At 41.3% G+C, this 25,106-nt stretch overlaps 1 protein-coding gene and 1 long non-coding RNA gene across 3 annotated transcripts in view; both read left to right on the plus strand.

The window, feature by feature from the left end:
• The window catches only part of LOC142466163 (receptor-type tyrosine-protein phosphatase beta-like), a 39,404-nt gene extending 37,890 nt beyond the window's left edge, over positions 1 to 1,514 (plus strand). For both annotated transcript variants that reach the window (XM_075570988.1, XM_075570990.1), the window contains 2 exons: positions 694 to 767; positions 901 to 1,514. In XM_075570988.1, coding sequence (XP_075427103.1) covers positions 694 to 767; positions 901 to 978 — 152 coding nt within the window. In that variant the 3' untranslated portion in view covers positions 979 to 1,514. The remainder of the gene's footprint in view (positions 1 to 693; positions 768 to 900) is intronic.
• A 14,703-nt stretch (positions 1,515 to 16,217) lies between these two features.
• LOC142465507 (uncharacterized) lies at positions 16,218 to 16,755 on the plus strand. The gene is made up of 2 exons (XR_012787899.1): positions 16,218 to 16,464; positions 16,585 to 16,755. It is a non-coding gene; the product is annotated as an uncharacterized LOC142465507 (long non-coding RNA).
• Positions 16,756 to 25,106: the final 8,351 nt, after the last annotated feature.

Raw genomic sequence — 25,106 nt, forward strand, 5'->3', positions numbered from 1 at the left:
CTACAGGAGCTGAGTTCGAGAGTCCCTAAGTGGATTAAAGGCCTTTAATGATCTTACTAGTGTAAGTGCATATCTCACCGAATTCTTATCTGTTTGTATTGATATACTGCCCTATGATTTTTTCCTCCTCTTTTTTCTTTTCTCTTCCCCTGCATATGTGCGCCTAGGTCACTCTTTGCAATATATATATATATATTCCATTCAGAAAATGTAGTTAAAGTTTAGTTACGTTTTGTAAGTTAACCCTTCAAAAGTTTGGAAACTTAACTCCCCCCCCCTTCGTAGCGTCTCCCTCCCAAACATCCCAACAATAATAATTAATATTTATTTTTATTAATGTAAAAGTTAAGAAGTGTAAAAATATTCAAATATTTTAGTAACATTTGCATTAACGAGTAATGCGTTATTATCGCATGCGTTAATGACATGCGTTTGCCCAATGCGCAGTGTATTGGAAAATGCGAGGCATGAAAATCCCCGTTCATAGCACTGCTACTTTGATGAACGGATGTTATTTTTGCATCTCCTTGGCTTCGAGGATACCTGTTAATTAGATGAACAGTAAAGTCCGTTCCCAATTTCCGTGTTAGTGCAAAAACGATGGACTTCTGTGGATGTACCCCGTTAATGACTAATGTTATTTCTGAAGCTTTATCTTACATGTTCTGTATAATGTGTTCTTTCTACTTGCAGATAGCAGCAGCCTCTTTGTGTCGTTGCGTTTTTCCACAAGTGAAAGCGATAGAAAACAGATGATAATGGCCCAGGTAGGAGAGAGGCGATATTACTGTATGCAGCAGGCTTCTTCATATTATGATATATAAGGAATATTGTATATGGGTAAAAGCAAAGGGAACCCCCATGTCCCACTATATATAAACCTTTTCCGTATTCTTCCAGATCACACGGCTCCTACGGGATAAGTTTCCAGGTCAAAATGTGACAGCCGCTTGGAAACGGGAAACGAAAATAAACTGAATAAAGGAAATACCGAGACGTAAAGTCGTTGTCTGTATTATAGCCCGAGGGGCCGACAGATACCCAGAAACCGGACCCCGGGGCAGTGGTACTTTTATTTTAAATGTAGTAGTGAAAGCCCCGTTCAATGTGAGTGGTACTTTGCTTCAGTACAGCGCGGCACAAACAATAAATATCGAATCATTTTAAGAAGGTATTTTTTTATGTGAAGTTATATTAGAAATATTGTAAATCCAACATAGTTGTTTTTTTTTTTAATGAAAATGTTGTACATTATGTTTGCAAATAAAGACGAGGAACACTTATTGTGTGTGTGTGTATGTGTGTGCTTATTGTGCGTGTGTACGTGTGCATGTGCTTAGTTTACGCGGGTGTGTTTATTGTGTGTGTGGGCTTATTATATGCGTGCTTCTGGTGTAGGGGAGAGCATTTACACAGTAAGATTAGCCGTTGAGTGCACTTGGGTAATATTAACGGGTGTGGGGGAGAAGTTACTCCTTCCAAAGATATAGGGAAGAACAGACCCAATAACATGCACTCTCAAGACTACAAGTAGCACAAAATCTAATGGCAGGTGCAGGTAGTGAGACGTATCTGAGAGATATGTACCCAAGAAAGAAATGTTTTGGGAGGTATGTGGTGGATATATAGTGGTAGGGACACCTGTGTAGAGAGCTGAATGAATAATTAGGGTATAATTAAATTTATTTATTGCTACGCGCAACAATGGAAAAAAAATGGGGGCAGGAATAGAAGAACATCAATAAACACATACGCGTGTGTTGTAAAAGCCCCCCTCCCGCAGCTGTATGACATTGAGCCCCTTACCTAGGCAGGTGAAAGGCGCTGCAGTGGTCTGGTTACTAGCGGGCGAGTGGATCTAGCTGTGGGGGATCAGTTTTTGTTTGGTTATTTGGGATTTGTATACCCCAATGCAGAGCACAGAGGGCGTCCTCTGGGCGCTTCCCGACACCTTGGAGGGTACTTGTGGGACCCTCGGGAGCGCAGGAGAAACAAACTGTTGCTGTGCTAGTCTGCAGTGCCGGAGTGGGGGACCTGCAACGTAAGGGATTCAATGCCATACAGACACTGCGTGAGTCGGCCATTGTTCCCAGGCTAACAAGCACCATAGCCCAGCGGTGCTCAAATCCAGTCCTCAAGACCCCCCAACAGGTCAGGTTTTCTGGGTATCCAAGCTGCAGCACAGGTGGCTCAATTAGAGGCTCAGTCGAAGACTGCACCACCTGTTCTGAAGCAGGGACCAATTGAGCCACCTGTGCTGAAGCTGGGATATCCTGAAAACCTGGCCTGTTGGGGGAGGGGAGGAGGCTTAAAGGCTGGAGTTGTGTACCCCTGGCTTTGCCCATCTGCCTACGAGCGTTCTCGCAGCCTCCAGGTACCAGGCTGGATATATATATAAATTATAGCACTGACGTCTGGGAGCCAGGAAGAAACATTGGCAGCACTAGCACTAACTGAGTACCAGCGGGTCCTAACCTGTTGTGCATAGAGATATCAGCCGGTTATCTGACCAGTGCGACTTAGAGGATTTTCAGCACCTCTTGTTGTACACTAGGCAGCATCAACTCTAGCTGTGGGGGGCTTTTACACCACATGCGTATGTGTTTTTTTTATGTTCTTATATGCCCCCTTTACTTTTAATTGTTGCACATAGCAATTAATACATTTGATTTGACACTAATCCTTTATTCAGCTCTCTTCACAGTGGTCCCTCCCACTATATATCCACCACCTACCCCCCAAGTTTTTTTCTTGGGTACATATCTCTCAGATACGTCGCACTATCTGCATCTGCTATGAGATGTTGTGCTACTTGTAGTCTTGACAGTGCATGTTATGGGGTCTTTTATTACCTCTCTCCTTGACACAATGTAACCAGTTAATGGAGGCAGGGCTTGAAAATGTGTCCATCCATGTCATATCCCATACCCTATCCCAAAGCCTATCCCATTCCCTATCCCGTGCCCTTTCCCAAAGCCTATCCCATTCCCTATCCCATTCCCTATCCCATGTCCTATCCCATGCCCTATCCTATGCCATATCCCAAAGCCTAGCCCATACCCTATCCCATGCCCTATCCCGTGCCCTATCCTGTGCCATATCCCATGTCCTATCCCATGTCCTATCCCATGCCCTATCCTATGCCATATCCAAAAGCCTAGCCCATACCCTATCCTATGCCCTATCCCGTGCCCTATCCCGTGCCCTATCCCATGCCCTATCCCATTCCCTATCCCATGCCCTATCCTATGCCATATCCCAAAGCCTAGCCCATACCCTAGCCCATACCCTATCCCGTGCCCTATCCTGTGCCCTATCCTGTGCCATATCCCATGTCCTATCCCATGTCCTATCCCATTCCCTATCCTATGCCATATCCCAAAGCCTATCCCATACCCTATCCCATGCCCTATCCCGTGCCCTATCCCGTGCCCTATCCTGTGCCCTATCCTTTGCCATATCCCAAAGCCTAGCCCATACCCTATCCCGTGCCCTATCCCGTGCCCTATCCCATTCCCTATCCCATGCCCTATCCTGTGCCCTATTCCATGCCCTATCCCATGCCCTATCCTATGCCATATCCCAAAGCCTAGCCCATACCCTATCCCATGCCCTATCCCATTCCCTATCCCATGCCCTATCCCGTGCCCTATCCCATGCCCTATCCCGTGCCCTATCCCAATGTCCTATCCCATTCCCTATCCCATGCCCTATCCTATGCCATATCCCAAACCCTATCCCATGCCCTATCCCGTGCCCTATCCTATGCCATATCCCAAACCCTATCCCATGCCCTATCCTATGCCATATCCCGTGCCCTATCCCGTGCCCTATCCCGTGCCCTATCCTGTGCCCTATTCCATTTCCTATCCCATTCCCTATCCCATGCCCTATCCTATGCCATATCCCAAAGCCTAGCCCATGCCCTATCCTATGCCATATCCCATGCCCTATCCCATGCCCTATCCTATGCCATATCCCAAAGCCTAGCCCATACCCTATGCCATGCCCTATCCTGTGCCCTATCCCATGCCCTATCCCATTCCCTATCCCATGCCCTATGCTATGCCATATCCCAAAGCCTAGCCCATACCCTATCCTATGCCATATCCCATGCCCTTTCCAAAAGCCTATCTCATAGCCTATGCCCAATCCCATGCCCCTATCCCATGCCCCTATCCCATAGCCTATCACATAGCCATTGCGTATCTCGCACTGACTGCTCATGGTATGTTTGAGATGCTTATGTACTGTATGTGCTGCTTTAGAATAGAGGTTTTCAGCCTGTGTTCTGTGAAACGCTGGAGTTCCAGAATCCAGAAGTGAGATGCATGTTACTTCCATTTTACTTTTTGTTGTGTTTAAAAATGCAAAATATATTACACTGGACTGTTATAAACTAAATAGAATATAATACAATGTTTGTCTGTGTTTAAACATTCGGTGTGTGCCGCGCTATAACAATAATATTCTTAGGCACATATATTAGTGAAGCCGGGGTTTACGTGGGGTCAGAAGGACATTTTAAAGGTTTTCAAAACATTAATAAACGACCACTCTAGAGAACAAGCATCACACTGTAAAGATGCATAAAAGTATATGTTGGTGCAATGTATTTCTTTCCAATTACTAGAGGTAGAACATTTGCTGCTAGGTTACCACATAGGTCATTTTTTATTCATTCTCTAAGTAATTGTATAGATTGTATAAAGCTTTAGTGCCAGAAGAAGACCACTGACCGCTGACCCACTGAGACCATTAAAGAACATGGTGGATTAGGTCTTTTCAAAAATACATTTCCAAACACACGTGGTACTAATCTCACACCTCTCTTTTTCACGTGCACATACTGCATAGCAAACTTGTGAATACAGTCGGTGAAAGCTAATTACTTAATTACATTAATTGTGTTTGTAAAGAGGATGCATCTTTTAAGACACAGAGATATGATGAGGATCCGCTGCAAATTATTTACAGGGATTAATGTTTATGGGTTACTAATACTCAGGGGGATTTTGTGGGGAAAACGTCCAGAGTTTTATTCCCTTATTCTACAGACTGGTCTAGTATCGTTGTTAAATTCAATTCCAGTAATGGTCCTTAATGGGAGGTAAGGGGTTATTTCTTACTGGCTCTAGTTGTTGCACACTGTGTATTTATGTATCCGTTTTAAAGACTAGTGTCTGGCACCACCTTGTAGTCTGGATGTTGCCAGACGGTCACCTGATATGGGGTAACCTTATTATGTTTAGCCCACCCTTTAATCTGCCCAGCAACAGGGATGGGAACCTAAGGGCTGGAATATAGTGCGCGCGCATGCGCGTCAATGATAATTGCAGGGTATGAGCCTATACAATAAATTGGTATTTTCGCGCTGCTGCCGCGCTGCGAGCCAATCAGAGCGCGGCCTGACACTGTGACGCCAGAGTCACACCCCGTAGCCGCGTGTGATATATTAACTAAACACTGGTGCGCACTATATAACAGGCCTAAGTTATATAAGGCAGGGCTCGGGCCTTTTTGCCTCAGATCCCAGGAGGAACCAGAGAAGGGGATCTCACTTATAAATATGCACGAACACAGTTACAGTTATGTAATAAGGTAGTTATGGGTAGTAGCCCCTTTGCTGTGTTGACAGATAGGGAAGTACCCTTGTAGAGGCTCCCTATAAATAGAAGACGTGGCAGGACAGGCTCCCAAAGGGGAGACCTGTGTCCCCTAAGAATTGCACAGGACTATCTGACAGAGAAGCAGGAAGATGCCGGAAGGCCTATCTCTGGGGTCACACCCAAAGGGAATGGGATGAGCCCAAGCAGAGAACCTAAAAGCAATAGTTAGACAGTATCATCAATGTATTCCATGTACCTGGTTCAAAGACATGGGCCTCTCCACGGAAGCTGTAACGCACCTGAAGAAGTTCTACTGTTTTAAATAAAAAGTTAAAAGTTCCTGATGTCCTTTATTATCATTCTTACTCCTTGCTAAGGGCCTGCACGGACCTCCGCCCCCTGAGAAGAACAAGGTAAACCGCTAAGCACCCATACACTCACAAGTATATCTCTACTTAAAGAGACAGTAACACCAGACTCAGACTGTTATATTTTTGGTGTGCACCCAATCCTTCAGCCGGGGGGAGGGGGGAGGGGGGAGGAGGGAGGAGGGAGGGGGGAGGGGGGAGGGGGGAGGGGGGAGGAGGGAGGGGGGAGGGGGGAGGAGGGAGGGGGGAGGGGAGATAGGGGTGTTACGCTGGAATACGGACTGGGAGGGAATACAAACTATTACTTACAGCTGGAGGTTTTATTACAGTTTAATGCTCTGGCACCTTTCTTCCACAAAACTCCCGCACATGCGAATCATGTTATGCCTGGTGAGTATTAATCCATAGGGGACGTCCCAGGATTCGGACTCGCATAACTGGCAAAACATCATTCCAAATCTTTAGCTAGTGATGATAAAACGTGATTTTTCCTTATTCTGGGGCCACTTTGTAACACAGGGCGGTTTGTGCCTGTCTGTACTGCCCAGTACACTATAGGACGTTATGGGAAAGGCATTTTCTGCACCAAAAACACTTTACATGGAGAAGTAAAACCCTCATATCCGCATTGCAAATAATCTTCCATCATGTATCGAAGCTGAAATACGTTTTTTTTTGTCGTGGCGTTAATGCAGGTTTCTTGATACACCGGCTCCTGTGAGGTTTCACGAAACTCTAGCATTCCAGATAGGTTTAAAATATTTTGCACGGTGCTGTTGTTCTTACATTTCTGCTAATTCTATAGGGGGAGGAACCGGGAACGTACACGAGGAACATTTTAGTTTTATGTACATGTTGATTTCTTGCTTTATTCTACGGGTCCTGCTAAGGTTCTTTGTACCTTTTACATGTGAGTGTTTCCGGGTAAGCCGGGATTTCCCCAGCATGTATGTTATTGTACATGTGATTGATGACTGCTCTCCTAAATATATATTGAATTCTTACAAAGTAGATGTAAAAGTTTCCTTATCCTGCACGCAGCAAGGGTAAATAACACAACACAATGCACTTCTGTTTCTTTTCTAGAATAAGTTCCTTTTGACCTTGTGAAATGACAATGACAGACGTAGGTCCCTCCTATACATGTATATCCTGTGTTATCTGCGTCTCTGCAACATCTAGATTTGTGTTGTTGATTGATGTTTCTTAACTAATTGTCTGCTGTAAAATATAAGTAAATAATAATTGTTACAATATGTCATTAGTACAGGTAACAGGCAAACATTGAAATCCACTGCTCATAAAAATGAACATTATTGTTATGTAGTTTTATTTTCCAGCATGTTATTATGTTGTTTGTGTGTTATGTCCTCAGTAATGAAACAAAACAGTGACACAGAACACTTCTTCTGACCAAATATAAAGCCTAGTCTTGTGGAGAACTACCATGAAACTATATGATTACAAATAGTCCTCTGATTTGCAGCTTTTATTGCTCTGAAATGCTCTGTGTACTGGAAAGATATTTACTGTGCAATATACTACTGGCTTCCAGTAGTGAAGGGGTTAGGGATGTGTGTGATACAGTGTGAGTGTGTTGTGTGTTTCCTGAGGTTGCAGGTGGGAGGTAAATACAAAGTGACAGTCCCTGTGTCCCTCCTCTTTCTGTCACCCTGAGGTATAGTCCCTCTTGGAGAGGCTGCAGGCACCTGTTCCTCTGTCCTCTATCAGTAGAGACATCACCTTCCTGCACTATGTGCTGCGTATAAGGGACTTTTATTTCACCACTGAAGGGAAGAATGGGGAGAATCCTCAGCACCTGGACCTCTCTGCTCTGCTGCTTCTGGGCTCTGGGTGGAGTTCTAGCTCAAAGTAAGGACAATTTATTCTAATAATTTGTTGGACTGTTGTGGACGGTTAAAGCAGCCACCTTGTGTGTGTGTTTGTGTGTGTATAATGGCCGCAGACAGTTTTCCCGGGGCTCTCCCCCTCGCACACCCCCACCTCTCTCCCCACCCCTCACCCCCACCTCTCTCCCCATCCCACACCCCCACCTCTCTCCCCCTCCCACACCCCCACCTCTCTCCCCCTCCCATACTCCCACCTCTCTCCCCCTCCCAGACCCCCACCTCTAGTGTCTAAATGTGTGCCTTGTTTGTATATAACTACTGTATGTCCAGGAAGTTGATTTGTGTAACACTGAATGTAAAGGTAAATATGATGGTGGAATTAAAATGGTTAAGATAGTCAATAAAGGTCCTTACCGATGTAACTGTCCGACCTAGAAATAGGTGAACTTGTCCAAATCCTAATTTTTTTTCACACATGAATTCCAAAGGTAAATTGTCCACCACAAAATGTGGGTGGATACGTCCTTCTCCACCATCGGATCCAGACTGTGTGAAATGTTATATTAAATCTGTTTTTACCAGACCTTTGAGCTCTACTGCTCACACATGTAGCTATTTATACTCATGGACACCTCCCCTGGCTTCCTGTAGAAGAAGACCACTTCCTGCTTGCCAGTTCACTTTTCCTTGTGCACAAAAAGGAGCACCCCTGAGATACCTGGGATATATGGTAATAGCTGGATTAGCTACAGTTGTGAGCAGTAGAGTTCAAAAGTAGGCTGGTCCAGTGGAGCTACCCAGAAGCTGGTATAGTTCAGTGTTAGAGCTGCTCCCCAGACTAGCAGAGGTTATGGGTTCTGATCACGTTAGGGCTGGCACCAGTGCCCCCTTCCCCACAAGGTGCCTTAGGCTTGTCATTATAGTACTTATGGAAATCCTTTTAGGAAGTGTGGGGTGAGTCATTTAAATATAATTTGCAAAGCATTAGCATATCTCCCAGGTATCTTAGGTGCGCTCCTTTTGATGCGCCGGAGTTTCGCCATATGCTTTTTGGAGGGAGATTTGAGGGGATATATACTGTATAGTGCTTTTAATTCTATTAAGGTTTCTCTGTCCCTCTCTCGTATTTCGGACTTCGCAAACTAATTTTGATTTTTAAAAATCGGAATCCGTCAGTGATAAAAAAAAAGAATCTGCCTTTTTGAGACAGATCCGCGGATTAAAGGAATTTGCTAATTCATGGCGGATTAGGATTTTTGGGAAACTATTCATCTGCTCATAATTCACAAATTGGCATATAATGGGGCCATATTGGACCTCATAGCATACCTATTAGATTGGATCCCATAGGAGTACCCATTAGCAGTAGGTAAAAGGCAGATTCAGATAAAAACAATTTTAAGGATAAAATAAGAAAGCAATAGTATAGAAAATGAAATCTATGGCACAGAATGAAGTAAGCACTCTATGGACAAATAAGGTAATCATGGCGCATCCATGTATCATTGGATCAGAGATACAGATACAAATCATTCAAATCCTTGATTTGAAGAATGGACCAAGCACAGCATCAGTATGTGGTCAAAACTTGGTCTATTGTATTCCAAAAGAACGCAATGTATGGCTCACTAAGGGGTGGCGTACAGACATTGAGGGATACACGATAGTCCACAAAGCCCATGAACCCCGAGCCCAAGGAGGTCCAAATTGTTGTCAAGCAACCAAGGGTGAACGAAACACCCTAAGTGCAGAGTGTAGAGGGAGGAATCAACATAATGCACTAAAATACAAAATAAACTAAAACATTGGCCTTCGCTCGCAGAGAACGCGCAGCAGCGAGGAGATCATGGCGGCCCCAGGAACCTCAGTGCTCTGAGTCCATGTCCTACTCTGCCAATGCCCCCATAGAAGGCTCTGCCTCATTATAGCAGAAGTAGAAATCCTAGGATTCCAGCGGTGCACAGCCAAGTAGAGTAGGGGACCAGCAAGGTGTGGGTTAAAAATATATTTATTGTGACAACATGGTAGGGGACACACACTCTGACGCGTTTCGGACTGGTATAGTCCTTTATCAAATAAAGGACTTTGATAAAGGCTCTTTGATAAAGGACTATACCAGTCCGAAACGCGTCAGAGTGTGTGTCCCCTACCATGTTGTCACAATAAATATATTTTTAACCCACACCTTGCTGGTCCCCTACTCTACTTGGCTGTGCACCGCTGGAATCCTAGGATTTCTACTTCTGCTTGAATATTGGGCGTGCTGCACGCAGCAAAGAAACCATCCATCTGTGAGTATTGTATTTCCCCTTTACATGGAGAATTGATGACCAGGAACAGTGCTGCAGCATAAGGGTCCTGTATGGCAGAGGTATACACACCTACGGTATGTTAACCCTTCATGTATTCTGACACGTGGACTATTATAACAATAATTAGTGTCTTTGCTGCATTGAAATAGCACTGGGTCCAATACTCTACCTTTGGCTAGATTGGTTTCCTATTACCATGATATGTGGACTTAAGCTTGTTATGGAATGACAGTTCAGATTTGGATTGAGCACTGTTGTTGGGACTTATGCCCCAAACCACTGTCTGCCTCATTATAGTACTGGGGTAGAGGTTATTATATTAGTGGAGTGGGGGGTATATATAAGGGCTCAGGGTAGATATATGGTGTAGGGCACGTTAGTATTTCACGGTGTGTATGGTACAGTATATGAGGAGTTTGGTTATATGAGGAGGGTAGGATATATGTGGGTATTCAAGGGGCGTGAGGGTTTATATCAGGGGTGTATATGAAGGATGTGAAGGTCCACATGAGGTGTGTATGGTATATGAGAGTGTGTATGAAGAGTTGAGTTATAAGAGGAGTATAGGGTTTATGAGTGTGTGTATATGAGGTGTGTGGTGGTATATTGTGGGTGTAGGGGTGTATATGAGGATGTGAGGGTATATATGAGTGATGTGGTGTATATGAGGGGTTTGAGAGTCTATGTGAGGGGTTATGTTATATGAGGGGTATAAGATACTGTATATGAGGAGTGATATGTGAGTATTAATACACATCCCCTATAGACTGTGGTGTAAAGGTATGAATAAACAGGATGCGTGTCAGTTCTGAGCTCTGGGCATGTGCTTCATATTCCTTAGTAACAAGGAACAAGGAAAGAATAAAGGCGAAATGAGTTCTGTTTTTTACCTGCCTGACTTATTAAAGAACTGAAGCAGAAACAAATAATCTCCATTCAAAGAGGGAACAGGGCAACCAGAACCCCCACATAGCAGTAAAGGCAGAAACAAACAGATAACATATCTGGAATGTTACACAACTTAATGATTTAATCGCATTTGGCAAAGACACATTGTGTAGAAAGACAAACAATGTTTAACTCTACTGTACAATGATTGTTTTAGTAAAACACTGGGCTGTGTGTGTATCTCTTAGATCTCTTTGAATCACAGGGTCAAATATGTTCCTGTTGAATTAGATGAATACTGGTTATTCCACATTTTTTACCAACAGTCTTTCTTTGTCAAAGGCTGGGGAAGAAGCGCTGAATATTATTTCAGACGATGCACGGAATTAGTTGGTCGCCTGAGTGATACAGTCATTGTCTACATCCGAGGCACAGAATAGAGACCAATGGTGCCGTACGTTCTGAATAGTGAAAAATTGATGATCCGGGGCACAATGCGGATTTTCAAAAGATTTAATAAATCAAATCGCACCACATACGACGTTACGTCCTTCACAGAGGACTTTCTCAAGTGACTGGCATCAAGGTCTTCCTTGAAGGACGAAACTTCATATTTGGTGCAATTTGATTTATTAAATCTTTTGAAAATCCGCATTGTGCCCTGGATCATCAATTTTTCACTATCTGAGGATCTATTGGCAGTTGTCTCTGAACCAGGAGAACCGGTTCTTGCAAGTATTTTTCTTTAAAACCAGAGACAGAACATAAAACACAGACATAGCTCAGTGCACATCCAGTGAAACTCATACACGGTACAGTGCCTATATATATATATAGGAGCTTGTTAGGTGTCCAGTAAGTATTTTTCTTTATCTATTGGTGTGCAGCTTTATCATTTTCTGTTCTACGTACGTTCTGAATAGCCAGTTGATTTCTATAAAACTTGTTCACAGGGACTAATATAAATACACTCACAGATATTGCCTCTGAATGGTATGTACAGTACGTATATACTGTAAGTATGCCTTTATTTATATAGCGCCATTAGTGTACATAGCGCTTCACTGCAGTAATACACGGGACAATCATATAAATAACAAATAATACAAATAACAGATCATGGGAATAATCCCTTCAGACATAAAAGTAACATTTAGGAAAAGGAGTCCCTGCTCCAAAGAGCTTACAATCTAATTGGTAGTGTAAGAAATACAACTCTGTATTTTACGTTCTTTTTGGGGAAGTGTGACAGAGAAACGCAAACACAAGTGAATATAAAAAAAACTATTAATATGAACAAATCAAACTGTTGTTACAATACAGTATGTATAGCAATAGGATAACAAATGACATTACAATGTTACAATTTACTTTAGTTATAACAGGATGTTGCATATTACAAATTGCACACACACACACATATATTAACCTCATCCTCCTGCTTAAATCTTGTGTTGTAGATGTAGCTTTGGGGAGCGCAGATTTCACCATATGTGGAATAAAAAAATAATATACATAGTGTAATATGTTCCAAAATGTTTGTGACTTCTAGGTATCAGCAAAATGGGGACTCACACTTTCCCAGCAAAGAGACAGCAGTTTCCACACAGATGTGGCTTTGAATATCTTCTAAACTCAGATAGGTGGGTGACAGTGGTCTCAGCGTGATGTTCCTCAATAGGACAGAGATGAAACTTTAGTGTTTGTTTAATAAAGATATATACATATATATATTCTAACAAATGATATTACACTCACATTTGTATAGTGTAGCATGGACACATAAAAACTACAGATGAGTGGCTTGTGTGGCTGCTCCGTTGCTCAGTCTGCCTGGCTGCCGGTGTGCGTCGCGTCACTTCCGGATACGATCGATCCCAATTTTAGAGCGAAAAACGGGCAACAATCAATTCCAAGAGGATGCCAATGGTGCCCACTCTCTACCGACTCTACGCGCTTCGCTTGGCACAGCTTCGTCAGGATACATATCCGGAAGTGATGCGGCCCGTATAGTAAGAAGAAGCAAGTATCTAAATTGATATAAGAAATTAATGATAATTGTTTGCACATAAGACTTTGTTCTCTTCATTCCAGTCCCTGATGTAATTAACATCATGAACATAGACAATATCACCACCAATTCTGTATTCCTGAGCTGGACACACCCAGCGGGCAACAGAAGCTCCTATGGGGTATTGGTCTTAGGCCAGGTCCACTCTGGCTACTGCAGTGCCCGCTGTGGCGGCCGCTGCAGGGACAAGAGCCGCCCCACAATGGGGCCGGGCCCACTGCGAGGGGTGGCCACCGCGCTGCGCCGACAGAAACTTGAGATCAGGACTCGTGACGGAGTGTTAGGCCACACCCCCTGGCGGTTCAGCGAATGGGGCGAACCTGCCGGGTAGCATCACGGCCGTTCCCCCATCACGCCCCCCCTGTCTTTCCCCCTGCAGCTCTCGGCAGACCGGAGAACTCCGCTGCACGCACCCCCAGCCTCGCAGGCGCGCGTGCAGCGCAGGCACTGGGGCCGTAGCCTTAGGCATTCCATCAACGAAAGTAAATCCCTGCTAACCAATGTCAAGGTAAGTCTCAATAGCAGGTCCATATGGTGAATGCATACAAATTCTAGCGAATTATGTGAAATATGCCACGAAGGGGTTAATAAATAAAGCATATGCTTCTGTGACTTTGTGCAGTTAAAAACTGGTAAATAGCAGTAAAAATGCTCACATACAGTATAGGCAAGTCTTAGGACACTCACTACTTGTGATGTGAAAGGGATTGAGACTAACCTTGACGTTGGTTAGCAGGCTTGTCATGATTTGATCAAAAGATGCAACCAAAAGTATCCTTTGTCTTACAGACTTAGGTTTAAAATGTATATTTTTCACCATATATTGATAGATCAATGGGAGAAGCGCAGGGTTCACTTTCTGTTTCTCACATACGTATGGCCAATTGTTTTGCCAGTAGCATGCTCCCTACACGGAGAATCGCGGCAAATATGTATATTTGTTTTACATTCCATCAAAGAACCTGACTGTGTATTCAGAATCCGTCCTTGTGGACCAGTTGGTGCCTGAGAATTATTACACATTCAGCATCTCTGCTATTGCTGGAAGTCGTTTTACTGGGAATACAACTGTGACTTGTACATTTACAGGTGAGTATTACTGAGTGGAAAGGTTACCTGACTGTTACGCTACAAATCAGTATTATGGAGTGTTTCACTTTATTACAATATCAATACAATATATCTTGCTATATGGGAGATGAGGCAATGTAACCTATAAGAGCATCCTGTATTAGGGGCAATATATGAGGCTTATCTTAGGAAAGGCCATGTATTCAATGCACGGTAATAGTCCCTGCATGTTCAATCTCACCATGAGGCTTAGATGAATGCTGAAAGTAGAAGAAGCACACAGAAGTCTTGGTTATAGTTCAAAACTTCTAGTTATATTAAATCATCAGAGCATGGGTACAAGTAGTGACGTTTCTGGATAACCCTGTCCTTTCCCCAGACCATACACCTTAGAAGCAATCCTGCTTGTTATCACAGGTGTTTTGGGGATAAGGTGATATTTCAACCGTCAGGGGTATTTATAGATGTTGTGTGACGCAGCGCTTGTAAGGTGTATGGTCTGAGGAAAGGACAGGGTTGTCCAGAAACGTCACTACCTGTACCCATGCTCTGATGATTTAATATAACTAGAAGTTTTGAACTCTAACCAAGGCTCCTGTGTGCATCGTCTACTTTCAACATTCATCGATACTATATGTGGATCCAGCTTTGAGACGCCGGGGTCAGCAGAGGGTGAGCACCAGGAGGGAATATTGCCCTTTGACACATTTTCAAGCAGTGGTGTGCCACTGTCACACACCTATTCTCACCATGAGGCTTCTTAAACACATTAAAGTACAACATGATGCTTCATGTGGGGAAATTAAGAATATACAGAAAGCTACAATTAATTTATTAGATAGTACATATTCTCTTTATTTCAGACCACGATGAAATTAGGAACATGAGTATAGCCCATATCACCACCAACTCTGTGTTGTTAGGCAGGCAACAGAAGCTTCAAGCTCCTATGGGGTAGTCTTGGGCATTCCATCAAAGAACCTGACCAATGTAGTGAGGCTCCATGTACTTATCGACTTATCCCAATATCCAAGCCATAATCAGACTGAGCAGGGAAGGTTACCCTGCTGTGCACGACCCTCTGCCAATGGAACATCCACTGACTGGTAACTCGCTCATTGAATTCACATGGCTCCATGTTGTTTTTTTTCCAGCACCTGATGTAATTGAAAACATGAATCAAGATCAAGGTCACCACTAAAAATGGGTGAAATATTTCTGCAGAATCTGCCACTGATCGTTCGGTTCCTTTGGCGGGGGGATTTCCGCTTATCAATCCCAAAAAGAACGATCTGTAATGGCGGCTTAAATTGTCCGTTTTATTTATTTATTTTTTAAATAGGTCTACAGTGTGTGGTGCCGTCGCTGCCCTCTAGGGGCTAGAATGGGGCAGTTGTGGGACTTTACAGCTCTCATAGAGTTAATTATTCTGGACAGGTCTGTTCAGCTGTGAGTTAATGAGCTAATTAGCCTTGCCTGTATAGTCAGGAAGTGATACAGAGACCCCCCCCCCCCCCGCCGCCAGACACACTGTTGAGAGTTATACAGAGAGGGTGAGAGACGCTGCTGCCAGACTGATCTGAAGCCACACACCGACAGCCCTGTGAGAGACTGAAAGGGGACCTGCTGCAGGTACACTGGGTAAAGAGTTTAGTTCTCCCACGACTAGTTAGGGACTAAGCAGTATTAGTCAGTACTCCTGGAAGGAGTTAGGTCTTTTGTTTCTGTTTTGGTGTTATGAGTTAACCCTGTACCTGCTTTATACCCTGTAAATAAACCCCTGCTTAGAGAAATACAGTGTTTCCTGCCTTTGATCTGGACAAAAGATCCGACGCTGGGACTGAGACATCACAAATGATACAAGTTTTACTATCCACTATACTGTACAACGTTACAATGTTTAGAAACACTTTATTATTATTAAGATGGCCGAACCACAGAGCCTACTGGGCCTCCCATTGTTCCTGGCCCAAGAGTACTTAAGGGAGTACTGGGACCCAATGGAGAGCATCTGGGATGTAACTCCCTACCGGAGTGAGTGTGTGAATACGGTACCTACAGTACTCTAATAATTGCATAACATAATTGTTGTGTGTGTTTTAATGTACAAATTATATACATAATATACTGTTGTGTTTAAACTCTCTATTACTTTATGTTTTGTAGAGGGACACTCACTGAGCTAACACACTCTTCCTGTTACGGGTCAGAACCAGAAGAAGGAGGAGCGTGTAGGTTCTCCCCGGCGCAGCTGTGGCTCCGACGGAGGAAATGAAGGCAATTACAATGGGCTGGGTGGGTATTAGTGGACTCTCTATACTGATCCCGTGAGTATCGCTGTCTGTGTGTCATACTAAGTGCTGTTTGCAGATGCAGAATGTTTATTGAATAACTTGTTTTCTTTTAAAACTGCAGCCATAATTTCGTATCCTGCTCCTGCAGCATGAGAAGGAGTCCCCATCCACCGCCCAGGTGACGCCTGATCTTCCCCCCTCCTCTAGTTCAGACAGGTCCTCGCCTAGGACTTCTGCCCAGCCAAGAAGAAGGCCATTCAATAAATAAAGTTTTATTTCTTATACAGCATAATGAATTCCTACTTTTTATGTTTGTGAAAGGGATGAATGAATGTGTGCAATGGTTCCTAGATTGTGGGCCTTGTAATAGGGACACAGGGAGAATGTATTATGGGCTGAAGAAGTACTGCACAGTGGGATTCTGATACTCAGTACCAGTCACGGTGCTACAAATTGCAAATAAATGCCAGGGATTTAAACTTGGTTTCACATGGCACGAAAAACAGTACATCTGTATCAAAAAGTAATAAATCTGTCCGGTAGGATTTCATATGGTATTTTTACCCATGACATGTTGCACCTGCAAAACACTTCACACGTTTCTATACAAAATAAAATGTAACAATGTCACAGAAATCTTTAGTATGAAACAAAGCTTGTCTTTGTTCAATCTAACCTTGTACCATAAAACAAATTGTGGTACATACTTTAATTGCTCTACTACTACACTATAGTTTTTCTGTGGTAACATTGTGCAAATAAGAAGATACACAATGTAAATGTTTCTAAAATGACACATAAAAGTAATAACTTGTATCTGTTTTTATTCCAGTCCCTGATGTAATTGAGAACATGAGCATTGACAATATCACCACCAATTCTGTATTCTTGAGCTGGACACACCCAGCGGGCAACAGAAGCTCCTATGGATTAGAAGTCTTAGGCATTCCATCCAAGAACCTGACCGTGTATTCAGAATCCGTCCTTGTGGACCAGTTGGTGCCTGGGAATTTTTACACATTCAGCATCTTTGCCATTTCTGGAAATGGTTTGACTGGGAATAGAACGGTGACGTCTACATTTACAGGTCAGTATGAGTGACAATTTAAACATTCACAGACCGTAATCTAATCTTCTACTTGCAATACAAATTCAGTATTTTCTCGATAAACTGCATTCATACAATCATTTGTCAACATAAGCAATTAAAGAAGTCTGGAGGATGTGCTACTTGTATGTCTAATATTTCCTTATAGATTGAAAGTATTAAATGTGCCTCTGCATATTAACTCCCTTCTCTTGGGCCCATTTGGCTGCATTATAGTTTAACATGATACCATTGTTCAGATAAGAAGATGCAGAATATACATGTTTCTAAAATAAAACATAAAAGTAATTACATATATATATGTGCTGTTTTTATTCCAGTCCCTGATGTAATTCACAACATGAACATTGACAATATCACAACCAATTCTGTATTCCTGAGCTGGACACACCCAGCAGGCAACAGAAGCTCCTATGGGGTAGAAGTCTTAGGCATTCCATCCAAGAACCTGACCGTGTATTCAGAATCCGTCCTTGTGGACCAGTTAGTGCCTGGGAATTATTACACATTCAGCATCTTTGCTATTGCTGGAAATGGTTTGACTGGGAATACAACGGTGAATTCGACATTTACAGGTATGGATAAAAACAGAAAGGTTCATAGACCGGTGAGATAATTCTAACTCTCATTCTTTCTGTTACCACCACAAATCATTACAGAAGTCTATAGGATGCATTACTTTTATGTTTTAAGATACCTTATAGATTAGATCAGTGTTTCCCAACTCCAGACCTCAGGGAACCCCAACAGATCAGTTCTTAAGGATATCCCTGCTCCAGCACAGGTGGGTCAATCAGCGGCTCAGTCATTTTGACTAAGCCACCTGTGCTGGAGCAGGGATATCGTTAAGACCTGACCTGTTGGGGTTCCCTGAGGACTGGAGTTGGGAAACACTGGATTAGATACATGATAATAGGCCCTGTATTCTAAATCTCTCCTCTTTAGCCATGTAGCTGCATTATAGTTTAACATGGTACCGTTGTTCAGACAAGATGCAGAATATACAGTATATTCATGTAAAAAGATTTGTGATTACATAAATTAGCTCTTTAATGTCAAAAGAATGTGTAGACTAGTTGGGTAAAATGTTTCATTCTACTCTATTTTTCATTTCCATCTACCAGTTGAATATGAAGAATGTATGCTTTATAATAATTTCAATTTATTAATTTGCCAATATAATGTATATTAACATATGTATTTTTCCAATTTACCATTAACCACATGTAATCTACACCTATATTGTTTTACAGTAGTTTAATAAAAGTTTTTAAAATACATGTGTGAATATTAAGCATTGTTATATGAATGGGCAGATTGTTTCAAATTGTCCTCTTTTATTTTTGTGAAAATATAGAATCTGAATCAATTACATCTGAACCTTCTGATACCACAGAATTGAAGGCATTTACCTCTGTGACAGCCACAGATACAGCATTAGAAGACTCCACGGTCACTACATTCACATCATCCACAGCTGAAACATCTACAACTATGCACTCATCTACAGGTGTTACAGATGGGGAGACCACTACAGTTCATACTCAGGAAACATCTGAACTTTCTGAAACAACAGAATCAATGGCAGCTACATCTGTAATCAACGAGCCTACAATACCTGAAGTATCCACTGGTTCTAAACACACTGTGACTTCAATTGGGACCTCTACATTTATGGAATCTTCGAGAGATTCAGCAACTGCTGAAATTGAAAATACAACCATATATGTTCAGGATACAACAACATCTGAGGCTACTGGTACAAAACATTCAAGTGCAGATACCACACTTACAACATCGACAACTACTGAGGAAGCCACAAATGGACCTTCTTCTACTGAGCCAACATTTACAAGTCCATTTCCTACAACATTCAAAGAAACATCAGGTAGGACACACAGGGACCTATGACATTGTTAACAATATAATGTATGCTCTTTATCACGTATATTCATGTAAAAAGATTTGTGATTACATAAGTTAGCTCTTTAATGTCAAAAGTATGTGTAGATTAGTTGGGTAAAATGTTTCATTCTACTCTATGTTTCATTTCCATCTACCAGTTGAATATGAAGAATGTATGCTTTATAATAATTTCAATTTATTAATTTGCCAATATAATGTATATTAACATATGTATTTTTCCAATTTACCATTAACCACATGTGATCTACACCTATATTGCTTTACAGTAGTTTAATAAGTTTTTAAAATACATGTGTGAATATTAAGCATTGTTATATGAATGGGCAGATTGTTTCAAATGTTCCTCTTTTATTTTTGTGAAAATATAGAATCTGAATCAATTACAACAGCTTCAAGAACAACAATTACATCTGAACCTTCTGATACCACAGAATTGAAGGCATTTACCTCTGTGACAGCCACAGATACAGCATTAGAAGACTCCACTACCACTACAAACACATCATCCACAGCTGAAACATCTACAACTATGCACTCATCTACAGGTGTTACAGATGGGGAGACCACTACAGTTCATACTCAGGAAACATCTCAACTTTCTGAAACAACAAAATCAATGGCAGCTACATCTGTATCCAACAAGCCTACAATACCTGAAGTATCCACTGGTACTAAACACATTGTAACTTCAATTGGGACCTCTACATTTATGGAAACTTCTAGAGGTTCAGCAACTGCTGAAATTGAATATACAACCATATATGATCAGGATACAACAACATCTGAGGCTACTGGTACAAAACATTCAAGTGCAGATACCACTCTAACAACATCGAAAACTACTGAGGAAGCCACAACTGAACCTTCTTCTACTGAGCCAACAATCACTAGTCCATTTCCTACATCATTCAAAGAAACATCAGGTAGGACACACAGGGACCTATGACATTGTTAACAATATAATGTATGCTCTTTATCACCTACTGTACATGTTTTTACATATACAAGTAATAACATGTATCCATGTTGTTTTTATTCCAGTCCCTGATGTAATTAACAACATGAACATTGACAATATCACCACCAATTCTGTATTCCTGAGCTGGACACACCCAGCAGGCAACAGAAGCTCCTATGGATTAGAAGTCTTAGGCATTCCATCAAAGAACCTGACCGTGTATTCAGAATCCGTCCTTGTGGACCAGTTGGTGCCTGGGAATTTTTACACATTCAGCATCTTTGCCATTGCTGGAAATGGTTTGACTGGTAATACAACGGTGAATTCGACATTTACAGGTATGAGTGAAAACAGAAAGGTTCATAGACCCGTGAGATAATTCTAATTCTAACTCATACTTTCTGTTACCAACATAAACCATTATAGAAGTCTATAAGATGCATTACTTTTAAGTATGTTTTAAGATACCTTATAGATGAGATACATGATAATAGGCCCTGTATTTTAAATCTCTCCTCGTTGGGCCATGTAGCTGCATTATAGTTTAACATGGTACTATTTTTCAGACAAGAAGATGCAGAATATACATGTTTTTACAAATACAAGTAATAACATGTATCCATGTTGTTTTTATTCCAGTCCCTGATGTAATTAACAACATGAACATTGACAATATCACAACCAATTCTGTATTCCTGAGCTGGACACACCCAGCAGGCAACAGAAGCTCCTATGGATTAGAAGTCTTAGGCATTCCATCCAAGAACCTGACCGTGTATTCAGAATCCGTCCTTGTGGACCAGTTGGTGCCTGGGAATTTTTACACATTCAGCATCTTTGCCATTGCTGGAAATGGTTTGACTGGGAATACAACGGTGAATTCGACATTTACAGGTATGAGTGAAAACAGAAAGGTTCATAGACCTGTGAGATAATTCTAACTCATACTTTCTGTTACCAACATAAACCATTACAGAAGTCTATAGGATGCATTACTTTTAAGTATGTTTTAAGATACCTTATAGATTAGATACATGATAATAGGCCCTGTATTTTAAATCTCTCCTCTTTGGGCCATGTAGCTGCATTATAGTTTAACATGGTACCATTGTTCGGACAAGAAGATGCAGAATATACATGTTTTTACATATACAAGTAATAACATGTATCCATGTTTTTTTTATTCCAGTCCCTGATGTAATTAACAACATGAACATTGACAATATCACAACCAATTCTGTATTTCTGAGCTGGACACACCCAGCAGGCAACAGAAGCTCCTATGGATTAGAAGTCTTAGGCATTCCATCCAAGAACCTGACTGTGTATTCAGAATCCGTCCTTGTGGACCAGTTGGTGCCTGGGAATTTTTACACATTCAGCATCTTTGCTATTGCTGGAAATGGTTTGACTGGGAATACAACGGTGAATTCGACATTTACAGGTATGAGTGAAAACAGAAAGGTTCATAGACCCGTGAGATAATTCTAACTCTCATACTTTCTGTTACCAACATAAACCATTACAGAAGTCTATAGGATGCATTACTTTTAAGTATGTTTTAAGATACCTTATAGATTAGATACATGATAATAGGCCCTATATTTTAAATCTCTCCTCGTTGGGCCATGTAGTTGCATTATAGTTTAACATGGTACCGTTCTTCAGACAAGAAATGCAGAATATACATGTTTTTACATATACAAGTAATAACATGTATCCATGTTGTTTTTATTCCAGTCCCTGATGTAATTAACAACATGAACATTGACAATATCACAACCAATTCTGTATTCCTGAGCTGGACACACCCAGCAGGCAACAGAAGCTCCTATGAGATAGAAGTCTTAGGCATTCCATCAAAGAACCTGACCGTGTATTCAGAATCCGTCCTTGTGGACCAGTTGGTGCCTGGGAATTATTACACATTCAGCATCTTTGCCATTGCTGGAAATGGTTTGACTGGGAATACAACGGTGAATTCGACATTTACAGGTATGAGTGAAAACAGAAAGGTTCATAGACCTGTGAGATAATTCTAACTCTCATACTTTCTGTTACCAACATAAACCATTATAGAAGTCTATAAGATGCATTACTTTTAAGTGTGTTTTAAGATACCTTATAGATTAGATACATGATAATAGGCCCTGTATTTTAAATCTCTCCTCTTTGGGCCATGTAGCTGCATTATAGTTTAACATGGTACCGTTCTTCAGACAAGAACATGCAGAATATACATGTTTTTACATATACAAGTAATAACATGTATCCATGTTGTTTTTATTCCAGTCCCTGATGTAATTAACAACATGAACATTGACAATATCACAACCAATTCTGTATTCCTGAGCTGGACACACCCAGCAGGCAACAGAAGCTCCTATGGATTAGAAGTCTTAGGCATTCCATCCAAGAACCTGACCGTGTATTCAGAATCCGTCCTTGTGGACCAGTTGGTGCCTGGGAATTTTTACACATTCAGCATCTTTGCCATTGCTGGAAATGGTTTGACTGGGAATACAACGGTGAATTCGACATTTACAGGTATGAGTGAAAACAGAAAGGTTCATAGACATGTGACATAATTCTAACTCATACTTTCTGTTACCAACATAAACCATTATAGAAGTCTATAGGATGCATTACTTTTAAGTATGTTTTAAGATACCTTATAGATTAGATACATGATAATAGGCCCTGTATTTTAAATCTCTCCTCCTTGGGCCATGTAGTTGCATTATAGTTTAACATGGTATCGTTGTTCAGACAAGAAGATGCAGAATATACATGTTTTTAAATATACAAGTAATAACATGTATCCATGTTGTGTTTATTCCAGTCCCTGATGTAACTAACAACATGAACATTGACAATATCACAACCAATTCTGTATTCCTGAGCTGGACACACCCAGCAGGCAACAGAAGCTCCTATGGATTAGAAGTCTTAGGCATTCCATCAAAGAATCTGACCGTGTATTCAGAATCCGTCCTTGTGGACCAGTTGGTGCCTGGGAATTTTTACACATTCAGCATCTTTGCCATTGCTGGAAATGGTTTGACTGGTAATACAACGGTGAATTCGACATTTACAGGTATGAGTGAAAACAGAAAGGTTCATAGACCTGTGAGATAATTCTAATTCTAACTCATACTTTCTGTTACCAACATAAACCATTATAGAAGTCTATAAGATGCATTACTTTTAAGTATGTTTTAAGATACCTTATAGATGAGATACATGATAATAGGCCCTGTATTTTAAATCTCTCCTCTTTGGGCCATGTAGCTGCATTATAGTTTAACATGGTACTATTGTTCAGACAAGAAGATGCAGAATATACATGTTTTTACATATACAAGTAATAACATGTATCCATGTTGTTTTTATTCCAGTCCCTGATGTAATTAACAACATGAACATTGACAATATCACAACCAATTCTGTATTCCTGAGCTGGACACACCCAGCAGGCAACAGAAGCTCCTATGGATTAGAAGTCTTAGGCATTCCATCCAAGAACCTGACTGTGTATTCAGAATCCGTCCTTGTGGACCAGTTGGTGCCTGGGAATTTTTACACATTCAGCATCTTTGCTATTGCTGGAAATGGTTTGACTGGGAATACAACGGTGAATTCGACATTTACAGGTATGAGTGAAAACAGAAAGGTTCATAGACATGTGACATAATTCTAACTCATACTTTCTGTTACCAACATAAACCATTATAGAAGTCTATAGGATGCATTACTTTTAAGTATGTTTTAAGATACCTTATAGATTAGATACATGATAATAGGCCCTGTATTTTAAATCTCTCCTCTTTGGGCCATGTAGTTGCATTATAGTTTAACATGGTATCGTTGTTCAGACAAGAAGATGCAGAATATACATGTTTTTAAATATACAAGTAATAACATGTATCCATGTTGTGTTTATTCCAGTCCCTGATGTAACTAACAACATGAACATTGACAATATCACAACCAATTCTGTATTCCTGAGCTGGACACACCCAGCAGGCAACAGAAGCTCCTATGGATTAGAAGTCTTAGGCATTCCATCAAAGAACCTGACCGTGTATTCAGAATCCGTCCTTGTGGACCAGTTGGTGCCTGGGAATTTTTACACATTCAACATCTTTGCCATTGCTGGAAATGGTTTGACTGGTAATACAACGGTGAATTCGACATTTACAGGTATGAGTGAAAACAGAAAGGTTCATAGACCCGTGAGATAATTCTAATTCTAACTCATACTTTCTGTTACCAACATAAACCATTATAGAAGTCTATAAGATGCATTACTTTTAAGTATGTTTTAAGATACCTTATAGATGAGATACATGATAATAGGCCCTGTATTTTAAATCTCTCCTCTTTGGGCCATGTAGCTGCATTATAGTTTAACATGGTACTATTGTTCAGACAAGAAGATGCAGAATATACATGTTTATACATATACAAGTAATAACATGTATCCATGTTGTTTTTATTCCAGTCCCTGATGTAATTAACAACATGAACATTGACAATATCACAACCAATTCTGTATTCCTGAGCTGGACACACCCAGCAGGCAACAGAAGCTCCTATGAGATAGAAGTCTTAGGCATTCCATCAAAGAACCTGACCGTGTATTCAGAAT

This window comes from Ascaphus truei, chromosome 14 (assembly GCF_040206685.1).
Source record: "Ascaphus truei isolate aAscTru1 chromosome 14, aAscTru1.hap1, whole genome shotgun sequence".
In the NCBI taxonomy this organism is placed as follows: domain Eukaryota; kingdom Metazoa; phylum Chordata; class Amphibia; order Anura; family Ascaphidae; genus Ascaphus; species Ascaphus truei.